We start from the raw sequence: 22,876 nt of genomic DNA on the forward strand, positions 1-22,876 counted from the left end.
ACCGGGAGCGCGCTGGACCCGCGGGACCGGGGCCGCCGCCGCCGCCGCCAAGCCCCGCCCCTCCCCGCCGCTGATTGGTCCCGTCGCGCCGTGACGTCATTCGGGAGACCCCGCCGCAGGGGGCCGCTGCGCACGCGCGGGTGGGGCGCGCACGTGACGCGGCCACGTGTCCCGGGGTCACGTGCGGCGCATCCCCCCTCGCCCCCCCCCCCCCGTTTTCTCCCGGGACCCCGGGACGGGCCCCGTCGCCCCCGGTTGTCCCCATGGTGCCGGGTCCCCGCCCTGCTGGACCTACCGGGGCGGCGGCCTCTCCTGCGGGTCCCCCCGAGACCTCACCTCCGGCCCCCGGTCCGGCTCCCTCCTCTCACCGGGGCGGCCTCGGTGCCGTTCGCCTGCTGCCCGCGCAGCCCCCCCAGGCGTGACCCCGCGGGTCCCGGGGGCCACCCCAGCAGCTGTCACCGAGCCGGCCGGCGCCGAGTCCGACCCCCAGGGAGGGACTCGCGGCACGACGAGCACTTGGGGAATTTCACTTGTGTCTCCTGGACCGGTTATTTATAGGAATCCCCAAATCCATCCACTCCAGCTGCCCGCGGACTGCACACTGACCCCGTCCCGAGCAGGGATTCCTCAGCATCCCGGGAGCAGGACATGCAGCCGTCCCTGCCCTCGGTCCCCTCCCAGCTCTCGGTGCTCAGCAGACTGCTAAAAAGACTCTTTAGCCTCTGAACAGGCTGAGAGTGACACACGAATCCCACAGGTGAGCTCCCACCTCAACACAAGCCCGGAGCTGCTCCAGGCAGAGGTAGGAGCTGTGGGTTTGGGTTTTGGACACCAGCATGAGATTGTTACTTTTTTGAAGTCTAAGCCAGACCACAGGTGTGATTTGGTCAATTTAATTCTCCTCCAACCTCAGTGCAGGGCTGGGCACACGGGCAGGGGGACAGGATCTGCTGCCGCAGGAGGCAGGTGAGGGCTCCCAGCCCAAGCTCGGTAAGTCGGGATCACAAGCCCACGGAGATCCCTCAGTGTCACTCTTGCTGAGACTCCCCCACACTCACTCCAGGTGAAACCAGACCTTTCCCTTCCCTTCCACACAGTGAGAGCCCGCCAGGGCCAGGACAGCCTGGCACAGCCTGATGGTGCCACCGCAGAGGGTCAAGCAGAGCACATCTGTCTCCCACACCCCAGCGAGGCTCTCCCGCCTGCCATCGGCTGTGAAACAGCCCCACCAATGCCCAGGGAACAGTCCAAACCAAGGCCCAGCCTCCCTGCAGAGCTGGGAAGAGCCAAAAAGACACAGAGAGCCCTGGGGTGGGTGTAGGACAGCTGGATGTGGGCTCCTGACACCCCTCTTCCAACAGCCACCACCAGCAGCCAGTGCTCCACCCTACCTGAGGCTGAGAGGTTTCTTGGGGTAAGGGAACACCTGAGGGCCCCGCTGTCCTTCTGCCTCCCACGCCAACACCACACCCAGGGCATGAGGAAAGGGCCAGCCCCTGGTTTTCTGACGCCCATACCAGCATCGACTCAGGTCCAGCTGCAGCCCTGAGGGCTAAAAGCAGCTCCTACTCAGTGTAGGCTTGGGAGGAATGGTGCAGGTGGATAGAGCTGGTTTCCTGGACCACAAAGTTCCTTTCATCCCTCTCCTTCCCCCCACACAGCACAGCAGAACAGCCCCAGGATCAGCTGCTGTCAGGCCAAACCCAGACCAGGTGCTTTATTCACTTCATATTTATTTTTCACAAAGACTGTACAAAATTCTTATAAAACTCTGGTGTGGGGATGGGCTATGACATTGATCCAAAAAATAATTCCCATGCAGTCCCACCAGTTCCATAACTTACAAGGAAACAGATAAGCTACAGAGAGCTGCGAGTCCTGGAGTATTTACACCGAGGAGGGCAGGAACAGGAGACAAAGCAACACGTGACGAGAGGTATTTACAGCACGGACACACAGGCCCCCTCACCTCACGAGAACGGCAGCAGCGACAGCAGGTCAGGCCCGTGGTGCTCCGAGGCCGACAGAGAATCTGGGCTATTTACAGTATCTCACATATTAACAGCTTTACAAACGTGTCCAGGAAGTTCATCTCATGTATAAAAAAAAAAAAGCACCAAGTGTCTGAATAGAAATCACACAGGCCTCCACGGGGGCTAGAATCCGAGGGCTGGCTGGCACCTGTGGCGTCACCGGCTGATGTCCCGGCTCGAGTCCCACATTTTTGTGCTGGGCTCCATGCCCAGCATGTCAAAGAAGGGGTGCTTGAGGGCCTCAGCCAGGGTGACGCGCTTGGACGGCTCGTACTCCAGCATGCTCTCGATGAGGTCGAACAGGCGGTGATGGTCCTCGGCCTCCGAGGTCAGGTATCGCTGCGAGGTGCAGGGGGAAGGTCAGGCCCAAGGAGGCTACAACCCTGTCCTGGGATGCTCCCTGGGCTGACAGGCTAAGCTGGGGGAAGGCTGGTTTGTTCAGGACCTGAACTCTGTGCTCCTCTCCCCAGAACTGACGGATTTTCACACACCCTCCCTTCCCCAGGCACTTCCTGAGCTCTCCGTGCCCTCCTTGTGCTCCACTTCAGATTAAACTCAGGCTGCTGCAGCTTCCTATGCCTGGCACAGCCAAGGCTCCCTCAGAAAGTCGCCGGTCTGACCCTTCTGCTGGCCCAAGCTTGCCCAGAGGGGGAATCAGAGGGGCCAAGCTGCCTTACCCGCAGTGGTTTGCAGTTCTCCCGGACGTAGCGTCCAGCTGAGGTGTTCTCGTCCCAGTCCAGGCGGCCGTGGTAGAAATATTTCTGTTTCCTGTCAGAGTAACAGGGGGGAGCAGGTTACACCTGAGCACAACACACCCTGCAGCAGCAGCAAGGTGCCAGCCCCAGTGGGACAAAGCCAGCTGGCTCAGCAGGCAGTTCCAAAGTGGGATCCCTCAGGGAGAACCACTGCCCACGGAGCAGAGGAGGGCTGGCAAACCTGCAGTGCCCAGCTGGCCTCACTCACCTTGTCTTCCGGACCATCCGAGAAGGAATTGGCCCCAAGATCCTCTCCATCATGGCCAGGTGCTCCCGGTTGTCGTGTGTCTGAGGGAGAGAAAATGTAAAGGGAAGGCATGGAATAGATGCCAGTGGTTCTGCCTCCAGCCCTGGGTATTCCCCCACCCAGAACCCCTTCCTGGCCAACGCCTCGGGTGTCCCTACAAGACACAGGCCTATCAGTCCCAGGGCCTCTGGGCTGTGCTGGAAGCAGCCAGCATCCTCTCACCACTTGGGAAGTAGCCGCACAACACAGTTCTCACCTGGAAAAGGGTGAAGCCCACGTAATACTCAAAGATGATGCAGCCAATACTCCACACATCACAGGGCTGGCTCCAGCCAAGCTCTGAAAAACAATGTTGTTTAAATAAATGATCCAGTTACAACCCAAGGTTCCAAATCCCTCTTCCTTTTAAAAATAAGTAACTGAAAAAACACATCCCAGTCCAGCCAGGCTCCTGGAGCTCTGCTGGCAATTCACTGCCCAGCTGGCAGCAATGCCAACACACCAGCTAATAATCATGGAATCATCAAAGTTGGAAAAGACCTTCAAGATCACCAACTCCAACCTGTGACCAATCCACACCTTGTCACCCAGGCCAGGACACTGAGTGCCAGATCAAGTCATTCCTTGGACACCTCCAGGGATGGGGACTCCAACACCTCCCCGGGCAGCCCCTTCCAGTTCCTGACCACCCTTTCCAGGAAGAAATTCCTCCTGATGTCCAACCCTGGCACAACTTGAGACCATTTCTTCTTCCCCGTCCCTCATTCCCTGCGGGCAGAACCCGACCCCACCCCATCAGGAAGTTGTGGAGAGTGGGAAGGTCCCCCCTCAACCTCCTTTTCTCCAGGTAGAACAACCCCAGAATGACAGGACCGTAACCACGGCCTTCCCAGGAAACAGCACTGCAGAGCTGGTAAATAAAGCACTTCCCGCCTCCCAGGGCAAATCCAGGACAGCTCCTGAATGATGTGGAAGCTCAACACCGGCCAGCCCAGTGGGCAGCACTCAGTGCCCTCAAGGGGCACACCTGCCTTGGCAGAGACCCAGTGGCACATACCCAGGATGACTTCAGGGGCCCGGTAGTGCCTGGTGGAGACAATGGTGCTGTGATGTTCGTGGTCAAACGTGGCGCTGCCAAAGTCCACCACCCTGATGGCCGTGCTCTTCACGCTGCGCTCATCCCGCTTCTGCATGGGGAGAACGGGATCCGTCACCTGCGAGCTCCAGCCCCTTCCTTACAGAGCTGAGGGCACCACGGGAGGGGAAAGCTTCGGCAGCCCCACAGCTCAGCCCCAAACAAGCTCCCACCACCAGCCTGGGGTCACCATGGCTCACTTAGCGCTGCCTGAGCACTGGCAGATCATGCAAAGCCCTGAAGGCATGGAGCCCACATCCCCTGGGGCTCTGTCTGACTCCTCTGGTAAGGTCAGGGACATCAAGAATCCAAGAGGAGACCCAACTCGAGGCAGTGTGTTACCTTTTCCAGGTTGTAGGAGAGCTCGTAGTCAGAGTTCACGAAGAGGATGTTCTCTGGCTTGAGGTCAGTGTGGGTGAGTTTATTGTCGTGCAGAACTGAGGGAGCAAAAAGAATCGGGGTGAGGGGACAGACGCAGAGCAAGGCTGCACCCCACAAAAAGCCATCACTGGTTCAGTTTGCTCATCCTGGCACCAGTTTAGCCCACGTTTCAACCTGGGTGTGAACAGCCAGGCAAAGTCTAGGCCACGATGCTTCAGTAGAAGCACAGAGATTTACTGTATTGATCGCCAGAAGGTGCAGGGGGGTGAATGCTGGAGTGCTCTGAGCTACTGCCAGCCCACAAGCATCAGAAAATGAAGAGGATTCATTCCCAGAGGGGCAGGAAGGCTCAGGCTCAGAACCACAGCAAAAACTTGTTGCTCTGGGCCACCAGTTGCAGAACTGCAACCTGCTCAGCTCCCCAGGTCAGCCCAGAGCAGGGGGAGAGCAGCAGGGAACACTTACACTTCACAGCCTGGCACACCTGGAAGGCCATGTGCCGTACTTGGTGGATGGGGTAAGGCAGGTAGTTGTTATCCTTCAGGAAATCGAAGGTACTGAGCCCCAGCAGCTCGAAGGAGATGCACATGTGGCCGTGGTAGTCAAACCAGTCAAACATCCTGACACAGAGACTGACAGAAACATTCCAATTGGGAACAGCTCTGCAGGCACCGCTCAGCTGTGTCACCCCTGTGCCAGGCTCCTCCTTTCCCTGCTCAGTCTGTATCCCACAGCAAGCCAAGATGCCTCCAAAACCATCTAGGACCACATTCAACCACACACCACCAAGCACCTCTTCCACCCCAACCCTGGAACCGGCCCCTCCTGCTGAACACCAGGGCACACTCACTTTGTGTTCTCAGGATCCTTCTCGTTGATTTTCTCCAGCACGTTGATTTCCAGTCGAGCAGCCTCTTTGTATTTCTCTACATTTTTAATGATTTTCAGAGCAACACGTGCACCACCCCTGTGGGAGAAACAGGAAGAAAGCACAAGGTGAGCCCTGTGAAAGGGACCTTCTGACCAGCCTTCCCACCCTTGCTCGAGCAGGTTATTATTAAGGGGTGTCCACCAAGGCTGTGCCCTTTCCCCTGCTACAAAACAGCCCAGAAGCTTCCCCCAGCACATGGGCAACACGAGAGGGTGAGTGCCCGGAGCAGCAGAGGCTACTGGAAACCAAGAGACTGATTTTCACCCCCAGGCTCCCACATGATGCCCAAAATGCTCTGTTGCCAGCTGTGGTCTCTCCTGTTCCCACATACCTCCGGTGATCCATACACTGCACCACTCTGCCGAACGTGCCTTCCCCCAAGGTGCTGATAATCTCATCTGGGAGGGAGAGAAGGAGAGGGAAGGAGCTGAGAGAGGGAGCAGGACCTGGCTGCAGCGATACACAGGGCAGAGGAGAATGCATTGCAACACCTAACCTGCACACAGCTGGAGAGACCGGAGCAGCGGAAGGCTGACACCGGCTGCACAAGGCAGCTGCCCTAATTCCCTGGCACTTCAGTAACAATACACAATATAAACGTAGCTTTAACAAAAGGGGAAGGAAAAGGAGAGGGTTTCTCTTTAATAAACAATGAAAATAAAATGAAACAGAAAGATAAGACAGATCTGCGACTGCGATGGGAGCTTAACTAGAGAGCTAAATTATGTTACGATTTGGCTGTACATCTTTCTTGTAGCCAGTCGCCGACGCGATAGATCAGATGCCCCTCGTCGTCGTCCTCCACACTCTTGGCCCTTCTGCTGCTCTGTCGACTCCGCTGCTGGCCCAGGCAGACAGGGAATTCATCATTCACCAATCAGATTTTCAAACCAGCGCAGCAGCCAGCGTCACGCATTGGTTGGTTTGGAAATTCACATGGTTGTTTGAGGAGGGGTTGCAGGAGGAGATTCCCAGCCAATTCATACGGCACAGAGGAATATATAACGATAGGGATATTGCAAGGGAACATGTCAAGATACAACACACTAGCTCAGAAAAGAAAAAAACAGTTTGCTTTTCGTTGTAGCAAAAAAAAAAAAGGAAAAAAAAGAAAAAAAAAAAGAAAAAAAAAAGAAAAAAAAGAACCTACAAACAGCCCCAACCCGAACCAGTGTGACAGCAGAGCTGTCAGAGTGAGGGAGCCGAGGGGCATGGAAGGGGCCGGCTGCTCTCGCTCCCACGGGGGCTCAGAGAGGAACAGCACTGGCCTTCGGGTCCTGGGGACTGCCTGAGCACGCCGAGGGCCAGAGGCCACGGGGAGGGGCTCCCAGCAGCCCCACAGCCACCGCAGAGCAAGGGCAGCAGGAGTCAGGTGCCGGGAGGTCCTGCACAAGCCCAGGCTGCCCCCACAGGCACCCCCATCCCACTCCAATAACCGCCCACACGGCTTCCCCCAGCCCCGACACTCAGGGAAAGATGAATTCCGAGATTTCAGAAGCAGCTCTAGATACAACGATCCATCCAAAACCAAAAGTTTGCAGTGACTGCCTGGGGAAAGACGGACACCTCCTAGACCCTCCCCCAAAGAAGCTGATCCTGGAAGGACTAACTTCCAGAAGAGAAGCAGAGCCCAACAGGGAACAGGGACAGCCTGGGATGAGGCAGATAAGAGGTTTATGCCACAGAAGAGAAAATTCCTGCCTTCGGTTCCTCGGCTAAGTATCCCCACACCTGGGAGCAACCAGCCAGCAGACTTGGGACCCTAATCCAGCCCCCAATCCCCTCCCTGGACACAGAGCCAGAACAGACCAGACAACACTGAGAGCTCCACACACAGAGCAGAGAACATGTCTGAGGTCTAACAGAAGTGGAAGGTGAACAGCAGAACAGACAAGAAGAGAAAGCCAGGGATGCTGCCAGGAAGAGCCTGGGATGGTTCTGCCTCCACCTGAACTGAGTGGTCCAAAAGCTCTGCTCCTCCGCAAAGCCCCTCACATGACACCCCACGTCAGCTGGGCCCACCCAGGAGGATCCTGCTCTGGAGCAGGTTCTAACCCTCAGAGCCAGGGGCTTCCTGCCACAGCTTGAAACAGAGACCACAGGGGCAAGCCACCTGTCACAGGCTCTCTGGGACTGGGACCAGCTGAGCGCTGGCTGTTTGAACCTTGCACAAATCCTGCCTGGCTGGGGCTCCTACACAGCTCTCCACGAGCATCACCGAACGGGAGGAGCTGCAGCACCACCCTGGGGACCCGCCAGCCTCGCGGGGCACTCCTGTCCTCCCACCTGCGCGGGCAACACTGACAGAGGGTCTGAGCCACCCGCGCCCAGCTGGCACAGGGCAGCACCGGCCATGGCGCACAGGGACGCGGGCAGGAACACTCTGCACCAAAAGTTCTCTAACACACAGTTCAAGCCGAGTCTGAGAGAGCGTTAGAAAGTGAGTTTTCTACTTACCCAGCTCGGCACCTGGGAGAGAAAGGTTACAGGGCAGGCGCAGCACAGCAGGATACTCACCGATGAGGAGCGGCTAAAGGACCGGCTGCGGCGCCGCCTCCGCCTGTGCTTACGCCGGCTGCTTTTGCAGCTCCGGTAGCTGCCCTCGCGGTCCCGGGAGCGCCGGTACTCGTAGGAATGTCGGTACTCAGGCTCGTAGTAGGCGTCGCCCCGCTCGCGGCTGTAGTCGTTGCGCCGGTAGCTGTCACAGTAACGCCGGTCGTAGGCCCTCCGGTCTGCAGAGTGGTCGTCGTAGCTGGGCAGGGGGATGCAGAGGGGAACGTTGAAGGGTCGGAACAGACTTAAAGATCTGCACCTCTCACTAGACCAGATCACCTTGTCCAACCTGGCCTTGAACGCTGACAGGGTCGGGGCATCCACAGCCAACCTGTGCCAGTGTCTCGCCACCCTCACAGGGAAGAATGTCTTCCCAATGTCTAACCTAATTTTTCTCTCTTTCAGTTTGTACCCATTGCTCTTTGCCCTATCACTACAGTTCCTCATGGAGGGTCCCTCTCCAGCTTCTTTGTAGGCCCCTTTTTAAATACTGGAAGGTGCTGTGAGGTCTTCACAAAACCTTCTCTTCTCCAGGCTGGAGAACTCTCCCAGCCCCAATTCTCTCAGCCTGTCTCCATAGGGAAGGTGTTCCAGTCCTCTTAACAACTTCCTGGCCTCCTCTGGCCTTGTTCCAACAGTTCAATGTCCTTGTTATGCTGGGAACACCAAAACCTTGCAGCGCTCCAGGTGTCTCACAAAAGCACGGCAGAGGGGATACACTCAGTGCTGGCAGCTCCAGGGACAGTGGCAGCTGAGGGATGGGAGCACAAGGCAAGGGGCCATGAACTGCCAACCCTTTGCACAACAACGGGGACAGGGACCTGTGTCCCAGCCAGGTGAAGGACACTCAGGGACACTTGGAGATGAGGACCCCAGATCTTCCCGTGCTGAGATTGTGAAGGGATAAAAGCTCAGCGGGTCCTTTGTTCAGGATCCCTCCCTGGAGGCACCAGCTAGAGCTGTTATTTTGTTATTGCAACAAGATTAAATTAATTTTAAGGATTGAGATGTCTGAGACTCTGCTGTGGGAAACCAGGGCTGAGCCAGTACGGAAACTGGTCTGACTGGGAGCGTGGGGTGTGCAGGGAGTCAAACAGGGCACCCACTGGATCATTGAAGCCACCGCTGCGAAGGGGCCTCGGTCCCAGCTCAGGTGGTGGAGTGGCACTGCCAGAGGGGCTCCTGGGTGGTCGGACAGGGAAGCTTCCCTAGAGGGGAGTGGAGGGCGTTTGGTGACAAGCACTGCCCAGGCTGTGACAGCTCAGAGCAGGCCAAGGTCACACAGAACTTGGGTGAGTATGGATGACTAGGCCATGATTAAGGGACTGGAGCATCTCTCTTAATGAGGTGTTGGAGGCAGGCCTGGTTAGTCTGGAGAAGAAAAGACTTGAAAGGAAATGTCGTTATTGCATATTAATATCTCCAAGGCAGGTGTCACGATAGTACCAGACTCTTTTCAGTGGTGCCCAGTGACAGGATGGGCAGCAATGGCCATAAACTAAAACACACCACGTTCTACCTCAACACGAGGAAGAAGTTCTTCCCATGGAGGGTGGCAGAGCACCGGAACAGCTGCCCAGGACGAGCACGGGGTCTCCCTCACTGGAGACATCCCAAATCCACCTGGACGTGTCCCCAGAGCTCCCTCCCAACCCAACACCGCCGTGACTCTGTACAACAGAGCAGGTCTGAGCCCCCCTCACCTCCGGGATCGGACGTGGTAGCTGTCCTCCCGCCGGTGCCGCCGGTCCCGCTCGCTGCTGCTCGACCGCGACCGCGTCCGCCGCCGCTTGTGCTTGCGGCTCCGGTAGCGCTCGTGGTAACTGCCGCGGCTGCTGCGCTCCGACGAGCGGTACCTTCGGGAGTGCGGCATCTGCGGGGACAGTGGGGACCCTGTGAGACACCCCTGGGGACAGCAGGGACCGCCCCAACAGCTGCACGGGACAGGAGCAGGGAGGCCACCAGCAGCGCGTGTGAGCGAGCCAGGGGATCTGAGAGAGAGGGGAGGAACCTCTGAGAGATCCCAGAGCCCCACAGGGCTGGATGAGACCACCCACAGGGGCTGTGCTTGCCCCTTGGTTCTCTTTCCCAGGTTCATATCCCTTTTTCACACCCATCTCTACTGTCACAGCTCCAGGAACAGCTTTTGCACCTTGTCTCTTTAAGCTCCCTGGGAAGGTGGGAAGCAGCACCACGGAGAACTGAGGGAAGGTGAAATGAAGCCCTGGATATCACCAAAGTCCCTGTGCACCAGTAATGGACACCCAGAGAGCAGCTCCTCAAGAGATGCCTCAGGTTTACTGCCAAGCAAGGGACATCTACACTTGGAGGGGACACAAGGGTGGGGACGGGTCTGGGGGGGGGCCACACGAGGTGCAGCTGGGGGTACTTGGTCTGTTCAGCTGGGACTGAGGGGAGATCTCAGGGGCTGCAGCTTCCTCAGGAGGGGCAGCTCCGATCTCTGCTCTCCGTGACCAGTGACAGGACCCCAGGGAACGGCTGGAGCTGGGCCAGGGGAGGTTTAGGTTGGGTATCAGGAAAAGGTTCTTCCCCCAGAGGGTGCTGGGCACTGCCCAGGCTCCCCAGGGAACGGGCACGGCCCCGGAGCTGCCAGAGCTCCAGGAGCGTTTGGACAATGCTCTCAGGGACGCACAGAGTGGGATTCATGGGATGTCCTGTGCAGGGCCAGAAGTGGGGCTTGATGATCCTTCCAGCTCAGGAGATCTGTGATACACATCCTCTGCCCATGGGGATCCGCCCAGAAGCAAACCTACCCTTCCCAATGGACTTTAACAGAGCCCTGCAGACCCTCAGCTCTGCCTCTCTGGGGGAATATGAGCCAAGAAGATCCTGAGGTGAGATGGCACAGCGCGTGCAGCCCCTCAGACCCTGCCAAGCCGTGCTCCACAGCTCTCACACGCTCCCCACGCGTATTTTTGTTTCAAGCACGAATCATAAAATCGTGGAATGTTAAGGGCTGGGAGGGACCTTAAAGCTCACTCAGTTCCACCCCCTGCCATGTGCAGGGACGCCTTCCACTAGCCCAGGCTACTTCAAGACCCGTCCAGCCTGGCTTTAAACACCCCAGGGATGGGGCAGCCACAGCTTCTCTGGGCAATCTGTGCCAGGGCCGGAATAGAAGCCGGAGCTCCCTTTGCCCAAAAAGCTCCCGCGGCAATTTCCCCCATCCAAAATGCCCCCGGCTGCGTCCCCGTCCCCGCCCTGCGCTGACATCACCGGCTGGGCTTGGACAGGCCGAACCGGCCCCGGCGATGGGGTGACCCGGGGGCACGGACTCGGTACCCCCTGCACGGGGGGGCTCTGCCCGGGGCTCCCCCCGAGCCTCGCCGTTTCCAGCCGCTGACTAAAGGGAGAGCGAAGGCGGCGCTGGCGGCCCGCCAAGCCCCGTCTCCGTGGAACGAGCACCGGGGCGTTCCGCAGCGGGGCTGGAACCGGTTTGGAGACGGTGATGGCGGCCGCGCCGGGCGGGGCCTCCGCCGTGCAGGGCCGGAAGCACCGGGACACCGGGAGAGATCGGCCGAGGGCGAGGCGGCCTCGGCGATGAGGCCTCGACCCGATCTCCCCGGGCCATCCGGCTCCGCCGCCCCCGCGGGAACACCCAGGCCGCCGATTCCCACCGCGGCCCCGCCGGGACCCATAGGCCGGGCCCGCCCCGCGCCGCCCTCACCGGCCGCGGCCTACCCACCCCGCCCCGCCCCGCCGCGCCCCGCGCCGCACCGTCCTCGCAGCCAGCCCGGTGCGCTTGTCCCACAGGAAATCCGTGATGGCGGCCGTGGGCCCCCGGGCCCCGCTCCAGCTCCCGCCGCCGCCGCCGATCCGGGTCCTGCCAGCCCGCGGGGCCGCGCACGCACGTAGGCGCGCACGCACGTACGCACGTACGTAGGCGCGCGGAGCTGCGTCACACCGGGTGGGGCCGGCGGGGCGGGGCTAGACCCGAGGGGCGTGGCCGACGGAGGCGCGTCCCGCCCAGCTCCCTGCCTAAGCCCCGCCCCTTTCCGGGCCCCACCGGCGCGAACCGGGCGAGACCGAGGGGCGGGGTTAGACCCGAGGGGCGGGGCGATGGCAGATCGCCCCACCCACTTCATCCCTGAAGCCACACCCCGCCCTTCTGACGGCGGCGGAACGGTGCCGAGGGGCGGGGCTATGCTGATAGCCCCGCCCATTGCTCAGGAACCCCGCCCCGTGCCCGCCCCTGGCGGGTTTAGACCGGAGGGCGGGGACTATGGCAATTAGCCCCGCCCCGTCTCATCAGGCCACGCCCTTTCTCGCTTCTCTGCCGGCGATGGGGCGGGGTTATAAGATAAAGGGCGGGGTCTAGAGCGGGTAGTCCCGCCCACCTCTCCTTGAAGCCACGCCCCTCTCCAGGTCCTCCGGCAGCGGAGGGGCTGGGCCGATGGGCGTGGCCAGACAAAGGGGGCGTGTCCTCCTTCCCGCTGCCCCGCCCCCGCCCGCCCCGCCCCGCCCGCCGCGGGGTCCCGCCGCCGCCGCCGCTCCGGTGCCGCCCGGGCCTCGCCGCTGCCCGCGCCGCCGCTCCGGTGCCGCCGGCTCTTCCCGGCTGCCGGCGGCGGCCGCGCCCGCGCCGGGGCGTGCGCAACAGGCGGGCGCCGGCGGAGCTTCGTGAGCTCTCGGTGACCGAGTGGCCGCGGGCGGCGAGCGAGCGCCCGCCCGCCCGGGGCCGGGCATGTGCGGCGGGGCGGCGGGCAGGGCGCCCGGGCAAGGGCGTTTGAAGGAAACGTGAGGCGAGGCGGCGGCGGCGGGATGGAGGCGGCGCCGCGGCGGAGCCCCGAGCCTCGGGAGAAGCCGCCGGTGCTGGACGGGGAGGCAGCGGGGGCGCCCGCGGGGGCGTCGGGCGCGGCCCCGGCTTCGCCGGCGGCGACGGAGCAGATCGTGGCGGAGGGCGAGGCGGCGGCGGCGGGCACGTTCGTGCAGCGGCAGCTCGGGGCGATGCTGCAGCCCGCCGTGAACAAGTTCTCGCTGCGCATGTTCGGCAGCCACCGGGCCGTGGAGATCGAGCGGCAGCGGGTGAAGTCGGCGGGCGCCTGGATTATCCATCCCTACAGCGACTTCAGGTGGGATCCGGGCCCCGCGACCCCCGCCCCGGCACCGGCACCGGCCCCCATCCCCTCACCGGCCCCCGCTCGGCTCCGCTGCCCGGCCCGGTGCCCGCCGCCGCTGTCCGTGGTGCTGAGCGCGGCCCCGCCGCCCGACACCGTAGGGGCAACAAGTGCCGGTAGCCGGGGCTCCGTACCGGCCCGGGGAGGCGGCTGCCCACCGCCGAAGCCCGGGGCCGCGCTGCCCCAGCCCCTTCCCGTCTGGGGTTATCCCGCCCGCACGGACAACTCCGTCCCGCACCAGCCTCCCCGGGCCCTCGGGGCTCCCGGTGCCCGGGGGCAGCCCGGCTCCGCCAAGCCGCGGAGCTCCGCTGACCCGGCCCCGGGCGTGCGGAGGCGGAGGCAGGGGTTGCTGGGCTTTGCCTGCCCTTACAGCTCCCCCCGCCCTTCTCGATGCTGTTTTTAATTCGGTGAGGAGCCTTCATCCCCTTGGGACGCGGCTCCCCGCGGCTGGAGCAGGGCTGGTCATCCAGCGAGGAGCCGGGCCTGGCTCACGGTGTCACCGGGATCACAGCGGGAGCTCGGGGATGGATGATGTGGGAGGAACTGGGTGTCACGGGGATGTTGAGTCATATAGGGTGGGCTTTCTCCACGGGGAACGAAGCTGCCAGGCAGTCATCTCCCGCAGCAAGCTGTGACATGGATGATGTCCCCAGCCTGGGAAGCACCCCAGAACGGGGCCAGCAACCGGTGTGGGTCTCTGGCACCTGTAGCCATCTCCCCGAACCACTGGGCCCCAACCAGTCACCTGGTCCCTTGCACCACCCCAGCAGGACACCCAGCCCTGAGAGCCCTTTTCCCAGGGAAACCATCCCAAAGTTTGTGAGCCTTGAGCTTGGCAGGAGCAGCTTCTGCAACCAGTGCCATGAAGAGAGCTGGCAGGTAGACAGACAGAGGGATTACTCCGGTGTTTATCACATTAGGGGGATACATAAAGGCCATGGAGATCAGGGCCCCGAGTGTTCAGTCTGACATGGTGTGAAGGACAAGGCCTGTCCTAAAGAGCTTAAGCCTAAATCTTGAATCGAGAGCTCCAGGCAGGCGTGGGCAGCTACAGGGACAGGCAGTTTCCCTGCTCAGCACACAGCATTTCTCAGGGCACAGCATGGAGGTGCAGGAGGCAATTCCTCAGCCAGGTCAGCCCCTTCTGCCTTGGCTGCGTCTCCTCGCCTGGCCCAGGAAACCTTGGCCACCAACAAGAAGGTGTTAATTTGTGAGAGGCTCCTGACCCTGGGGTGGTTTCTAGACCTGGCATCACTCCTGACCTTGAGTGGCTCCTTGAGGAGAGGGTGCCTCCTCTCACCCCTGCTCAGGCTCTGGTACTCTCTCTCTGAAGAAGCCTCTTGTGGCACCATGACGTCCCTTCCCTTCCCTTCCCTTCCCTTCCCTTCCCTTCCCTTCCCTTCCCTTCCCTTCCCTCACCTGCAGGGAGCCCAGTGCCTGTGTCCCACCACGGGTGTGGGGTGGGAAATCCCCACAGGCTTCTTGTCACCTGTAAAAGCCGATTTGAATCCACTGGGCACTACGAGTTGCCCTGAAATCACCTTTGGAGATTTGAGCCTACACCCACGACCAGGGCTGGGACTAACAGGGGATGCCTGGGGACACTTGAAGGTGGGAGCTGGACTTGCTTTCCCGAGGGCCCGTGACGGCTCTGCCGGGGGATCCCAGGAGTCACAAGCCTGGTGGAGGAAGGCGTTACGTGTCTGTGTGTAGAATGAAAACATCCCAGTGGCATTTGCATGTGACCAGGGCTGCTGGGTGTCCTGACATAACCAGCTGCTCCCAGCATCTCTCGGCTTTCCCTCCGAGCTCGTCCACTCTCAGCAAAAGGAGCTGGATGAGGAGTGCTGCAGGCCCAGGGCCGTGCAGCTCCTGCCCTGTGCATGCTGGCAGCTCCTTTAGGGTTAGACATCCCTCCCACCTTCCCCTGGTACCAGCGTTGTCTGTCCTTGCTTGGCTGCTGCCTGGCTCACCACAACAGCCTCCCCGATCCTCCTCGGCCGCCCCAGGAGCTCGGCACTCGGTTTGCATAACCAGCAAAGCTTATCCCAAATCCTGCTAAGCCAACTCGGGTGGTGGCGGGGAGACAGCGGATGACAGGGAGCTCCAAGGGAGCAAAGCCCAGGTCCTCTCTGAGTTCTCCGTGGGGCACATGTCAGCTTTGGGGTGGGGGCACAGGTAGACAGCCAATCTCCTACAGCCCCCCGTTCCCACACAGGGTGACTTTTGCACCCCAGGGCCCCTGGCCCGGTGCTGAATTGCTCTTCTCCACACACATCTGCTCACATCTGTCCCAGCCAAGCAGCAGGGTGTTAGTCATGTGTGTGGGCAGGCACGTGTGTGTGTGTGTGTGTGTGCTCTCGGCACCTGCCTCTCTGCACCCTGTCAGACCCTAACTTTGACCCTGGGTTTGCTGTCTAACTGCCCCTGTCCTGCCTCTCCCCACTCCTCCCTGTCCCGCTCTGTCCCCTGCATTCCCACCCTGCAGGTTTTACTGGGACCTCATCATGCTGCTCCTGATGGTGGGGAATTTGATCATTCTGCCCGTGGGCATCACCTTCTTCAAGGATGAGAACACCCCTCCCTGGATCGTTTTCAACGTGCTTTCGGACACTTTCTTCTTGGCTGACCTGGTGCTGAACTTCCGGACAGGCATCGTGGTGGAGGACAACACGGAGATTATCCTTGACCCTCACACCATCAAAATGAAGTACTTGAAGAGCTGGTTCCTGGTCGACTTCATTTCCTCCATCCCTGTTGACTACATTTTCCTCATCGTTGACCTGGAGACCCAGGTGGATTCTGATGTCTACAAGACAGCCCGGGCCTTGCGCATCGTGCGCTTCACAAAGATCCTCAGCCTGCTGCGCCTGCTGCGTCTCTCGCGCCTCATCCGCTACATCCACCAGTGGGAGGAGGTGAGAACCCCTTGGGGGTCTCCTGGTGAGGGTCCCAGGCCAGGTTGGGGGTCCCCAGCTAGAGGGTACAGCTGTCTGGAGGGCAGAGGGCTCCAAGGGCTGTTCTAGGAGAAGAGTTTCTCTGTAGCTCCACTCCTGCCTGTTCCCCAGATCTTCCACATGACGTACGACCTGGCCAGTGCTGTGGTGAGGATCTTTAACCTCATTGGGATGATGCTGCTGCTGTGCCACTGGGATGGCTGCCTCCAGTTCCTGGTGCCCATGCTGCAGGACTTCCCCGAGGACTGCTGGGTCTCCAAGAACCGCATGGTGGTGAGTGCCAGACAGGGGTGATCCCAGTTGGTGGGAAGAGGATTTGGTTGCCTGTCTCCTACTGCAAGGCTGGAGCTGCTGGGAGATGCGTGCTGCCGAGCAGCATCTCTGTGGTCACAGCAGTGACACAGGGCAGAGAGAATCTCTACATCGCCTTCCCATCTCAGCCCACCTTGCTGGAGTCAGGGAATCCCTCGGGAAGGGAACAGGGCACTGGGGCTCCTGCCTCCTCCCCAGAGCAGGGGCTGGTGCCTGCTCAGGGCTTCACACAATCCCTGTGCCTCTTCCTGGAGGAGAGCTCATCCCTTTGGCCTTGGAGGAACCTTGTTCTCGCTGGGTCTCTGAACTCCCCGGCTTAGGGAGGTGGGACTGGGGGGTTCAGCCCTGCAGCACCTTCCAACGACCCCCCCAGTGCCACTGTCCCTCGCCTACAGAACGACTCGTGGGGGAAGCAGTACTCGCACGCCCTGTTCAAGGCCATGAGCCACATGCTCTGCATTGGCTACGGGCAGCAGGCGCCCGAGGGCATGACCGACGTCTGGCTCACCATGCTCAGCATGATCGTGGGGGCCACCTGCTACGCCATGTTCATCGGCCACGCCACTGCCCTCATCCAGTCGCTGGACTCGTCCCGACGCCAGTACCAGGAGAAGGTCAGCGGGGTGAGGGAGGGAGGGCCTGGGTACTAAGGGAAGGGTCCTGGTGCGAGCAGGTCCAGCTCCAGAACCAGCTCGGCACAGCTGCCGTGCCCTACTGATTCCAGAGGCTGGGATCTTTGTCCTTGCCACTCAGGGTGTTGCAGGTGGAGCTCAGACTGCCCATTGAGAGAGAGACCATATTGGTGTCCATACCGGGGGTCACTTTTGCAGAGTGTGGCCCCATCCTGCCCTCTGCCCTGGGTCCACCTGCATCCTGAGTGCACGGGGATCCTGTCCTCTGCCCCAGAGGAGGCCTTTGGGACAGGGCCCTGGAGCAGGGGTGTCTGTATCTATATCACTGAGGAGAAGGGATGCGTTGTCCGGCCATGCAGGTGGTCCCAGCTCAGCCCTGTGTGACTCCCCTTGTCCCTACAGTACAAGCAAGTGGAGCAGTACATGTCATTCCACAAGCTGCCCGGGGACACGCGCCAGAGGATCCACGAGTACTACGAGCACCGCTACCAGGGCAAGATGTTTGACGAGGAGAACATCCTGGGGGAGCTCAGCGAGCCGCTCAAAGAGGTGCGGGCAGCACTCCAGTGGTGTGACCTGGGTGGGAGAGGCTGGTGCTTGCAGGGGCCAGGCTCAGGGGACATCCCCACTGACCTGCTCCTCACCCCACAGGAAATCATCAACTTCAACTGCCGCAACCTGGTGGCCAACATGCCCCTGTTTGCCAATGCGGACCCCAACTTCGTGACGGCCATGCTGACCAAGCTGCGCTTTGAGGTCTTCCAGCCCGGGGACTTCATCATCCGTGAGGGCACCGTGGGCAAAAAGATGTACTTCATCCAGCACGGGGTGGTCAGCATCCTCACCAAGGGCAACAAGGAGACAAAGCTGTCTGATGGCTCCTACTTTGGCGGTGAGGCTGGGCTGGGGGACCTGGAGAGCAGAGTAGGGGCCAAAAGCTGCCTGGGAGCAGAAGCTGGGGCATCCCTGATGTTTCTGCCTGCCCATCTCCTCTTGCCCAGTGCCAAAGGCTTGGCATCCACTTCACCCCAGTTCTGGCTGGCTGGGGCAGAGGAAGCATCCACCAGCCTGCTGCTGGCCAGGGAGGAGGGGAGTTTAGAGCAGAACATCTGAGCCAGTTTATTGTGGATACAGGCACAGCTCTGGGAGGGAAACAGGCCAGGCCTTCACAGCAGCCACGCCTGCCGGTGTCTCCATGGCCTGGAGAGGGAGGAAAACGCTGTGCCTGGCCGAGGAGATTAGGAGACAGCCATGGCAGTGCAGGCTCCGGGGTCTGTCCCTCCCTCTGAGCCGTGCTCCGCCTCCGTGCAGGGTGCTGGGGTGCCGGGCAGTGCTGTTCCTGCTCCAACTGCTGGGAGGGGGATGGATGTGTGCCGTGTCACCCTGACCCCCAGCCTGTGTCCCTGCAGAGATCTGCCTGCTGACGCGGGGCAGGCGCACGGCCAGCGTGAGAGCCGACACCTACTGCCGCCTCTACTCCCTGGCCGTGGATAACTTCAACGAGGTGCTGGAGGAGTACCCCATGATGCGCAGGGCCTTCGAGACGGTGGCCATGGACCGGCTGGACCGCATAGGTGAGGAGTGACCTCCCGGGCTCAGCACAATCAGCTCTGCAGCCACTCCCAGGGCCCACGGGCCCCCAGACGTACGGGTGATGGAGTCACAGAGCTGGGATGATGGAGTCACCCTGTGGATCACAGTGCCCCAACCCCATGGGTGCCCAGTAAGGAGGATGATGGGGAGCATGGGGAAGGAGCCTGCCCTCTCTCTCCTTCCCAGAAAAGTCCAGGCACTGCCATAGGACAGGCTTCCTTGGGAAAATGTCACTGCACTGCACTGGACTTGCACTGTCCGGCAGTGGCCAGCTGCTTGTCCACACCTCTCCTTGTCTGTGGAGGACAAGCAGGACCCTAGCCCCCAGCATGGACCCTTTGGAGTCAGGACTCCCCTGTTTTGTCCCTGCTGCTTCCTCTGCTCTAGTCTGGACCCCTCCCAGGGTCTTGCTTCCCCTGACGCGCTGGTGAGGTTTTATCGTCCCTTCCCCACTGGCACCCTGCCCTCTACACTGTCCCCAGGAGCCCACACTCCCAGGGTCGGTGACGCTCCTGCCTCCCCCCGCAGGGAAGAAGAACTCCATCCTTCTCCGCAAGCGAGCCGAGCACAGCTCGGGGCCCCTGAACAACGAGATGATCCAGCAGATCGTGAAGCACGACCAGGACATGGCCCACAACATCCAGGACCTGCAGCAGATGGCGATGGGCCGGGAGCTGAGCGGGAAGCCGGTGATCTGGGAGCCGCTGGTGCACGCACCCCTGCAGACGGCCGCCGCCACCACCAACGTGGCCATCGCCCTGACCCACCAGCACAGCCTGCAGGCCCACATCTTCCTGCCGCCCTCCTCCATCTCCAGCCCGCTCTCGCCCGAGGCCACCCTGCTCACCAAGCCGGTGCGCCGGTCCCAGCCCAGCCTGGGCGGCTCCCGGCCCTCCTCTGTGAGCTCGCCCTCCGGGGCGCAGTCCCACCTCCAGACGCCCGCCGCCGGCTCGCCTTCCTCGCCCATGGTCCAGTCCCAGGCGCCGCTGGAGAGCGCGGCCCAGAGACCCAGCCCCGGGGCGCAGCCCCTGCCGCGCTCGGCGCAGAGGGGGGAGATGCCAGCGGGGGCCAAGCAGCCCCCGGCCGGCCCCCAGCCCCAGCTCTCCAGGTCCCGCGGCACCTCGGTCTCCACCTCGCTGCTGCAGCAAGCGGCGGGCGCTGCGTCCCCCAGCTCCGAGCAGGCGCTGCCGCCGGGGAGAACGCTCCACTACAGCCTGTCCCGAGCCACCGGCTCCCACATCTCGCTCCTGATGCAGCCCCAGCAGCTGGTGAAGCACAGGAGCATCCACGGCCTGCCGGTGGGGCGGCTCACCCAGGATGTCCGGCTCCTCTCTGCCTCCCAGCCCTCCCTTCCCAATAAGGTGGCCCAGCAAGCCGACGGGAGCTCCTTGAAGCAGGGCAGGAAATCTGCAGGGAACCTGGCCCGCAGGTCCTCGCCGTCGGTAGCCGGACTCCTCGCCAAGCCGTGCGCGGCGATCCCAGGCCAGCCCGCACACTCGCAGCAGATGCCTTCAGGATCGCTGGCTCAGCCCGGCCGCTCCACGGCGGGAGCGTCCACTCCCCAGTCCCCGGGCTCCGCGTCCAGGCAGGCAGCAGGTCCCTCCCGCAAGGGCTCCGTGGCCTTCAGCCCCGAGGTGGAAACGGGGAAGCCCAAACTCCCATCCAACATGTGAGTCCTGGCGGCACCCACACGGGCAGGAGGGAGCCGGGCATCCCGGCGGCAGAGGAGGCGAGAGGAGCAGAGCACCAGCCCCGCCGTGTCAGAGGGAAAATGAGGTGAGAGGCAGCACCCGGGGCCGTGGAGGGGCTGTTTCAGGCGCGGGGGCACGGCAGGGATGAGCATGGGGCAGCCCCAGAGCTGGCCCAGCCGGATGAGGAGGGGGCTCTGCTGACTGCCCCAGGGGGTCACCCTGCCCGGGCTCTCCCCTCCTTGCTCATCACCACCTGTGAGTTCTGCTCTCCTCCTGGAGGCACAGGACAGGTCAGAGCCCTTGCCCAAACTCTGGCCTCTCTGAGGAGCTCAGCTCCCCACAACTGCCCCTTAGGGGCCGGGCCCCCCACTCTCTGTGCCGCGTGTCCCACAGCCTGTCCTCGGGGCCAGGCTGGCGCTGGCAGCTCCTCCAGCTTGTCCTCTGTCACAGCAGGGGCTGCCCCACGCCCACCTCGATCCCCAGATTGCTCTGCCCAGCACCTTTGCCTTTAGGGTGAGGAGGGAGAGGCAGCCCCCTGGGTCCACTGCCCGGCTGGAGGCTGGAGCCCACGGCAGGGGCAGGCAGAGCGCAGGGGTCCAGGGTCAGCAGGGGCCAGGTCTCCCTTCCCCGAGGCCCTGGTGGGTCCCTGAGTGCAGGTGCCAGGACCTGGGGGTCCCGGGCAGGGCTCCCCTGGTGTGACAAGTGCCAAGGGGCAATGCTGGGGGCAGGGGTGTCTCCACTGAGCAACCACCCAGTCCCTCTCCCCAGCTTGTGGGACCATTTTGCCTCAGAGGTGCTGAGTCCCTGTGAGGTTGGGATGTGCTGCTGGGCAGGGCTCTGCCCCACACCCGGGCACTGTGGCTGTCCCCCCACCTGGCCTGGGGGCAGCCGGGGGAGATTCTGCTGCCTGAAACTCCAGGAGGATGTTCAGAGGGTCAGTCCAAGGGACCCCTCTGTGGCTCCAGGATGGTGTCCAGAAGGTCACCAGGGGGGACCCTTCTGTGGCTCCAGGAGGATGCTCAGCCCGGGCTCTGCTCCCCTGCCCTGCGCTGCAGTCCTGTTTCCAGGTTGCCTGGAGATGCCAGTCACCAGTGCCACAGGAGCAGAAGGCTGTCACAAAGAGATGCCAGTCCCAGGCAGCGCCTGAGTGATGTGTGGGGCTGTGGGGTCACCCTCCCTCGAATAGGGGTCCCCACAGATGCCCCACGCCCCCCCCTCCCGAGACAGTAGTGTGCAATGTGTGTGCGAGTCGTGGCTCTGCCGAGCAGCCGAGCTCTGCTTACAGTGTCGCTTTGGGCCAACCGTGTTCAGTCCTGGTTAGAGTAGTGTCCCCTCCGACCCCGCCGCGCTGCGCCAGCTGCTTCCCGCTCCCGGAGTCAGGAACCGTGGCTTGTCTTCGTGCTCTGGGGCTCGGCTGCCGCTCAGCGGAGCCTGCCAGACCCCCAGCACAGCAGCGGGCGAGGTCTTGTTCCCCGCGGTACTTATTGAAGTGAGGTGTTCAGTTCTCCACCCTCGTGTTTTGGGGCGTCGGGAGCAGCCCGGAGCGCAGGGCTGCTGCGGGAGCCCGGCCTGCGGGGTGCAGCAGCCCACCAGGAACCCCGGCAGTGCCTGCCAGAGGGGATGTCCTGCACTGCCTTTTTCCCGTGAATTTCAACAGCCCTTCCCTGCCCACCCCCACGTCCCGCTCCATCCCCATGGTCGGTGTGTCCCCAGCAGCCCTTCGGGCAGGGGTCTGCAGCGGAGCCGCGCGTCCCACGTCCCCGGGCTGTGTTCACACTGCGTGATGTAGATGTCTTAGCGGTCATTCCAGCGCCCCGCAGAGCGCGCGGCCCGGCCCGGACAGCACCGAGCTCCCGCTGGCCGCGCCTCTGGAGCACCCTCCCCACGCCACAGCCCCGTGTCGGGAGTCAGAGCCACCCCGTGCTCCTGTCACCGTCGCCCCTGCCCTGCACCGTGTCACCTCGTGGGCCGGTGCTCACCCCGGGGAGGCTGGAGGGGCTGGGGATGCCGGCTGTGCGCGGGCGCAAGTTTATCCACCAAAGACCATGATCCTCCACTCTTGCACTCACGGCAGTCGATGTACAGAGCTTGTAGTTTTCATATCGCAGAGAATTTAAGAGCGTTTTTTTATTTTTGGTCGTTGTACATAATGGATTTAAATAATAAAGAGAGATTCCGAGCTGGTCTGGGGGAGACTCCTTCTGCACCACCTGCGGCCCCACAGCACCCTGCCTGGGGATTGGACAGGATAAGGGGATGCTGCAGCGCCCCAGCTCCAATCCTGGCCCTCTGCAGAGCCGGGGGCAGCCAGAACATCTTCGGGAGCCCATCAGGGGCCTCTCCCAGGCCCCACCGACCTGGGTGGCACAGCAGGAGCCCAAAGGCAACAGGTCCCCTCCCGCCCACCCCGGTCCCTTTCGGCCCTGGGCAGATTAATGTTTAATCTTTGGTTATTTTCCCCTTCCATCTCCGTTCCCTTTATTGCCGGGGGGAGGGGCAGGTTTGATACCGCCTGATTGCA

At 61.9% G+C, this 22,876-nt stretch overlaps 2 protein-coding genes and 1 long non-coding RNA gene across 6 annotated transcripts; 2 read left to right on the plus strand and 1 right to left on the minus strand.

The window, feature by feature from the left end:
• The first annotated feature begins 4 nt into the window (after window positions 1–4).
• Window positions 5–2,113, plus strand: LOC116436568. 2 transcript variants are annotated; one of them, XR_004237034.1, is made up of 3 exons: window positions 5–757; window positions 914–990; window positions 1,098–2,113. It is a non-coding gene; the product is annotated as an uncharacterized LOC116436568 (long non-coding RNA). The 2 variants fall into 2 exon arrangements; XR_004237033.1 differs by having other exon boundaries at window positions 914–2,113.
• Window positions 1,721–11,926, minus strand: CLK2 (CDC like kinase 2). Of its 3 annotated transcripts, none has more exons than XM_032093788.1 (13): window positions 11,774–11,926; window positions 9,739–9,908; window positions 8,000–8,234; window positions 6,227–6,320; window positions 5,814–5,880; window positions 5,402–5,518; window positions 5,017–5,183; window positions 4,513–4,607; window positions 4,093–4,222; window positions 3,292–3,374; window positions 2,997–3,076; window positions 2,711–2,801; window positions 1,721–2,372 (listed from the first exon to the last, which is right to left on the minus strand). In XM_032093788.1, exons 2-13 carry the CDS (start codon window positions 9,906–9,908, stop codon window positions 2,190–2,192), a joined length of 1,512 nt encoding a protein of 503 aa, XP_031949679.1. In that variant the 5' UTR covers window positions 11,774–11,926; the 3' UTR covers window positions 1,721–2,189. The 3 variants fall into 3 exon arrangements, with proteins under 3 accessions (XP_031949679.1, XP_031949678.1, XP_031949680.1); XM_032093787.1 differs by having other exon boundaries at window positions 6,227–6,323; XM_032093789.1 differs by lacking the exons at window positions 6,227–6,320; window positions 9,739–9,908; window positions 11,774–11,926 and having other exon boundaries at window positions 8,000–8,018.
• Window positions 11,927–12,764: 838 nt separating this feature from the next.
• Window positions 12,765–22,539, plus strand: HCN3 (hyperpolarization activated cyclic nucleotide gated potassium channel 3). The gene is made up of 8 exons (XM_032093773.1): window positions 12,765–13,125; window positions 15,659–16,088; window positions 16,239–16,400; window positions 16,835–17,053; window positions 17,474–17,620; window positions 17,723–17,963; window positions 18,481–18,645; window positions 19,193–22,539. The coding sequence occupies exons 1-8, from the start codon at window positions 12,815–12,817 to the stop codon at window positions 20,335–20,337; spliced, it is 2,820 nt and encodes a 939-aa protein (XP_031949664.1). The 5' UTR covers window positions 12,765–12,814; the 3' UTR covers window positions 20,338–22,539.
• Window positions 22,540–22,876: the final 337 nt, after the last annotated feature.

This window comes from Corvus moneduloides, chromosome 29 (genome assembly GCF_009650955.1).
Source record: "Corvus moneduloides isolate bCorMon1 chromosome 29, bCorMon1.pri, whole genome shotgun sequence".
Lineage (NCBI taxonomy): Eukaryota > Metazoa > Chordata > Aves > Passeriformes > Corvidae > Corvus > Corvus moneduloides.

Coding starts and splice junctions, on each gene's coding strand:
- CLK2 (XM_032093787.1), bottom strand. CDS start 9,908: ATGCCGCACTCCCGAAGGTACCGCTCGTCGGAGCGCAGCAGCCGCGGC. Junction 8,235..9,738: donor TACCACGTCCGATCCCGGAG/GTGAGGGGGGCT, acceptor CCCCCTGCCCAG/CTACGACGACCACTCTGCAG. Junction 4,608..5,016: donor GGTGTGCCAGGCTGTGAAGT/GTAAGTGTTCCC, acceptor TTGCTCCCTCAG/TTCTGCACGACAATAAACTC.
- HCN3 (XM_032093773.1), top strand. CDS start 12,815: ATGGAGGCGGCGCCGCGGCGGAGCCCCGAGCCTCGGGAGAAGCCGCCG. Junction 17,054..17,473: donor GACGCCAGTACCAGGAGAAG/GTCAGCGGGGTG, acceptor TTGTCCCTACAG/TACAAGCAAGTGGAGCAGTA. Junction 17,964..18,480: donor TGATGGCTCCTACTTTGGCG/GTGAGGCTGGGC, acceptor GTGTCCCTGCAG/AGATCTGCCTGCTGACGCGG.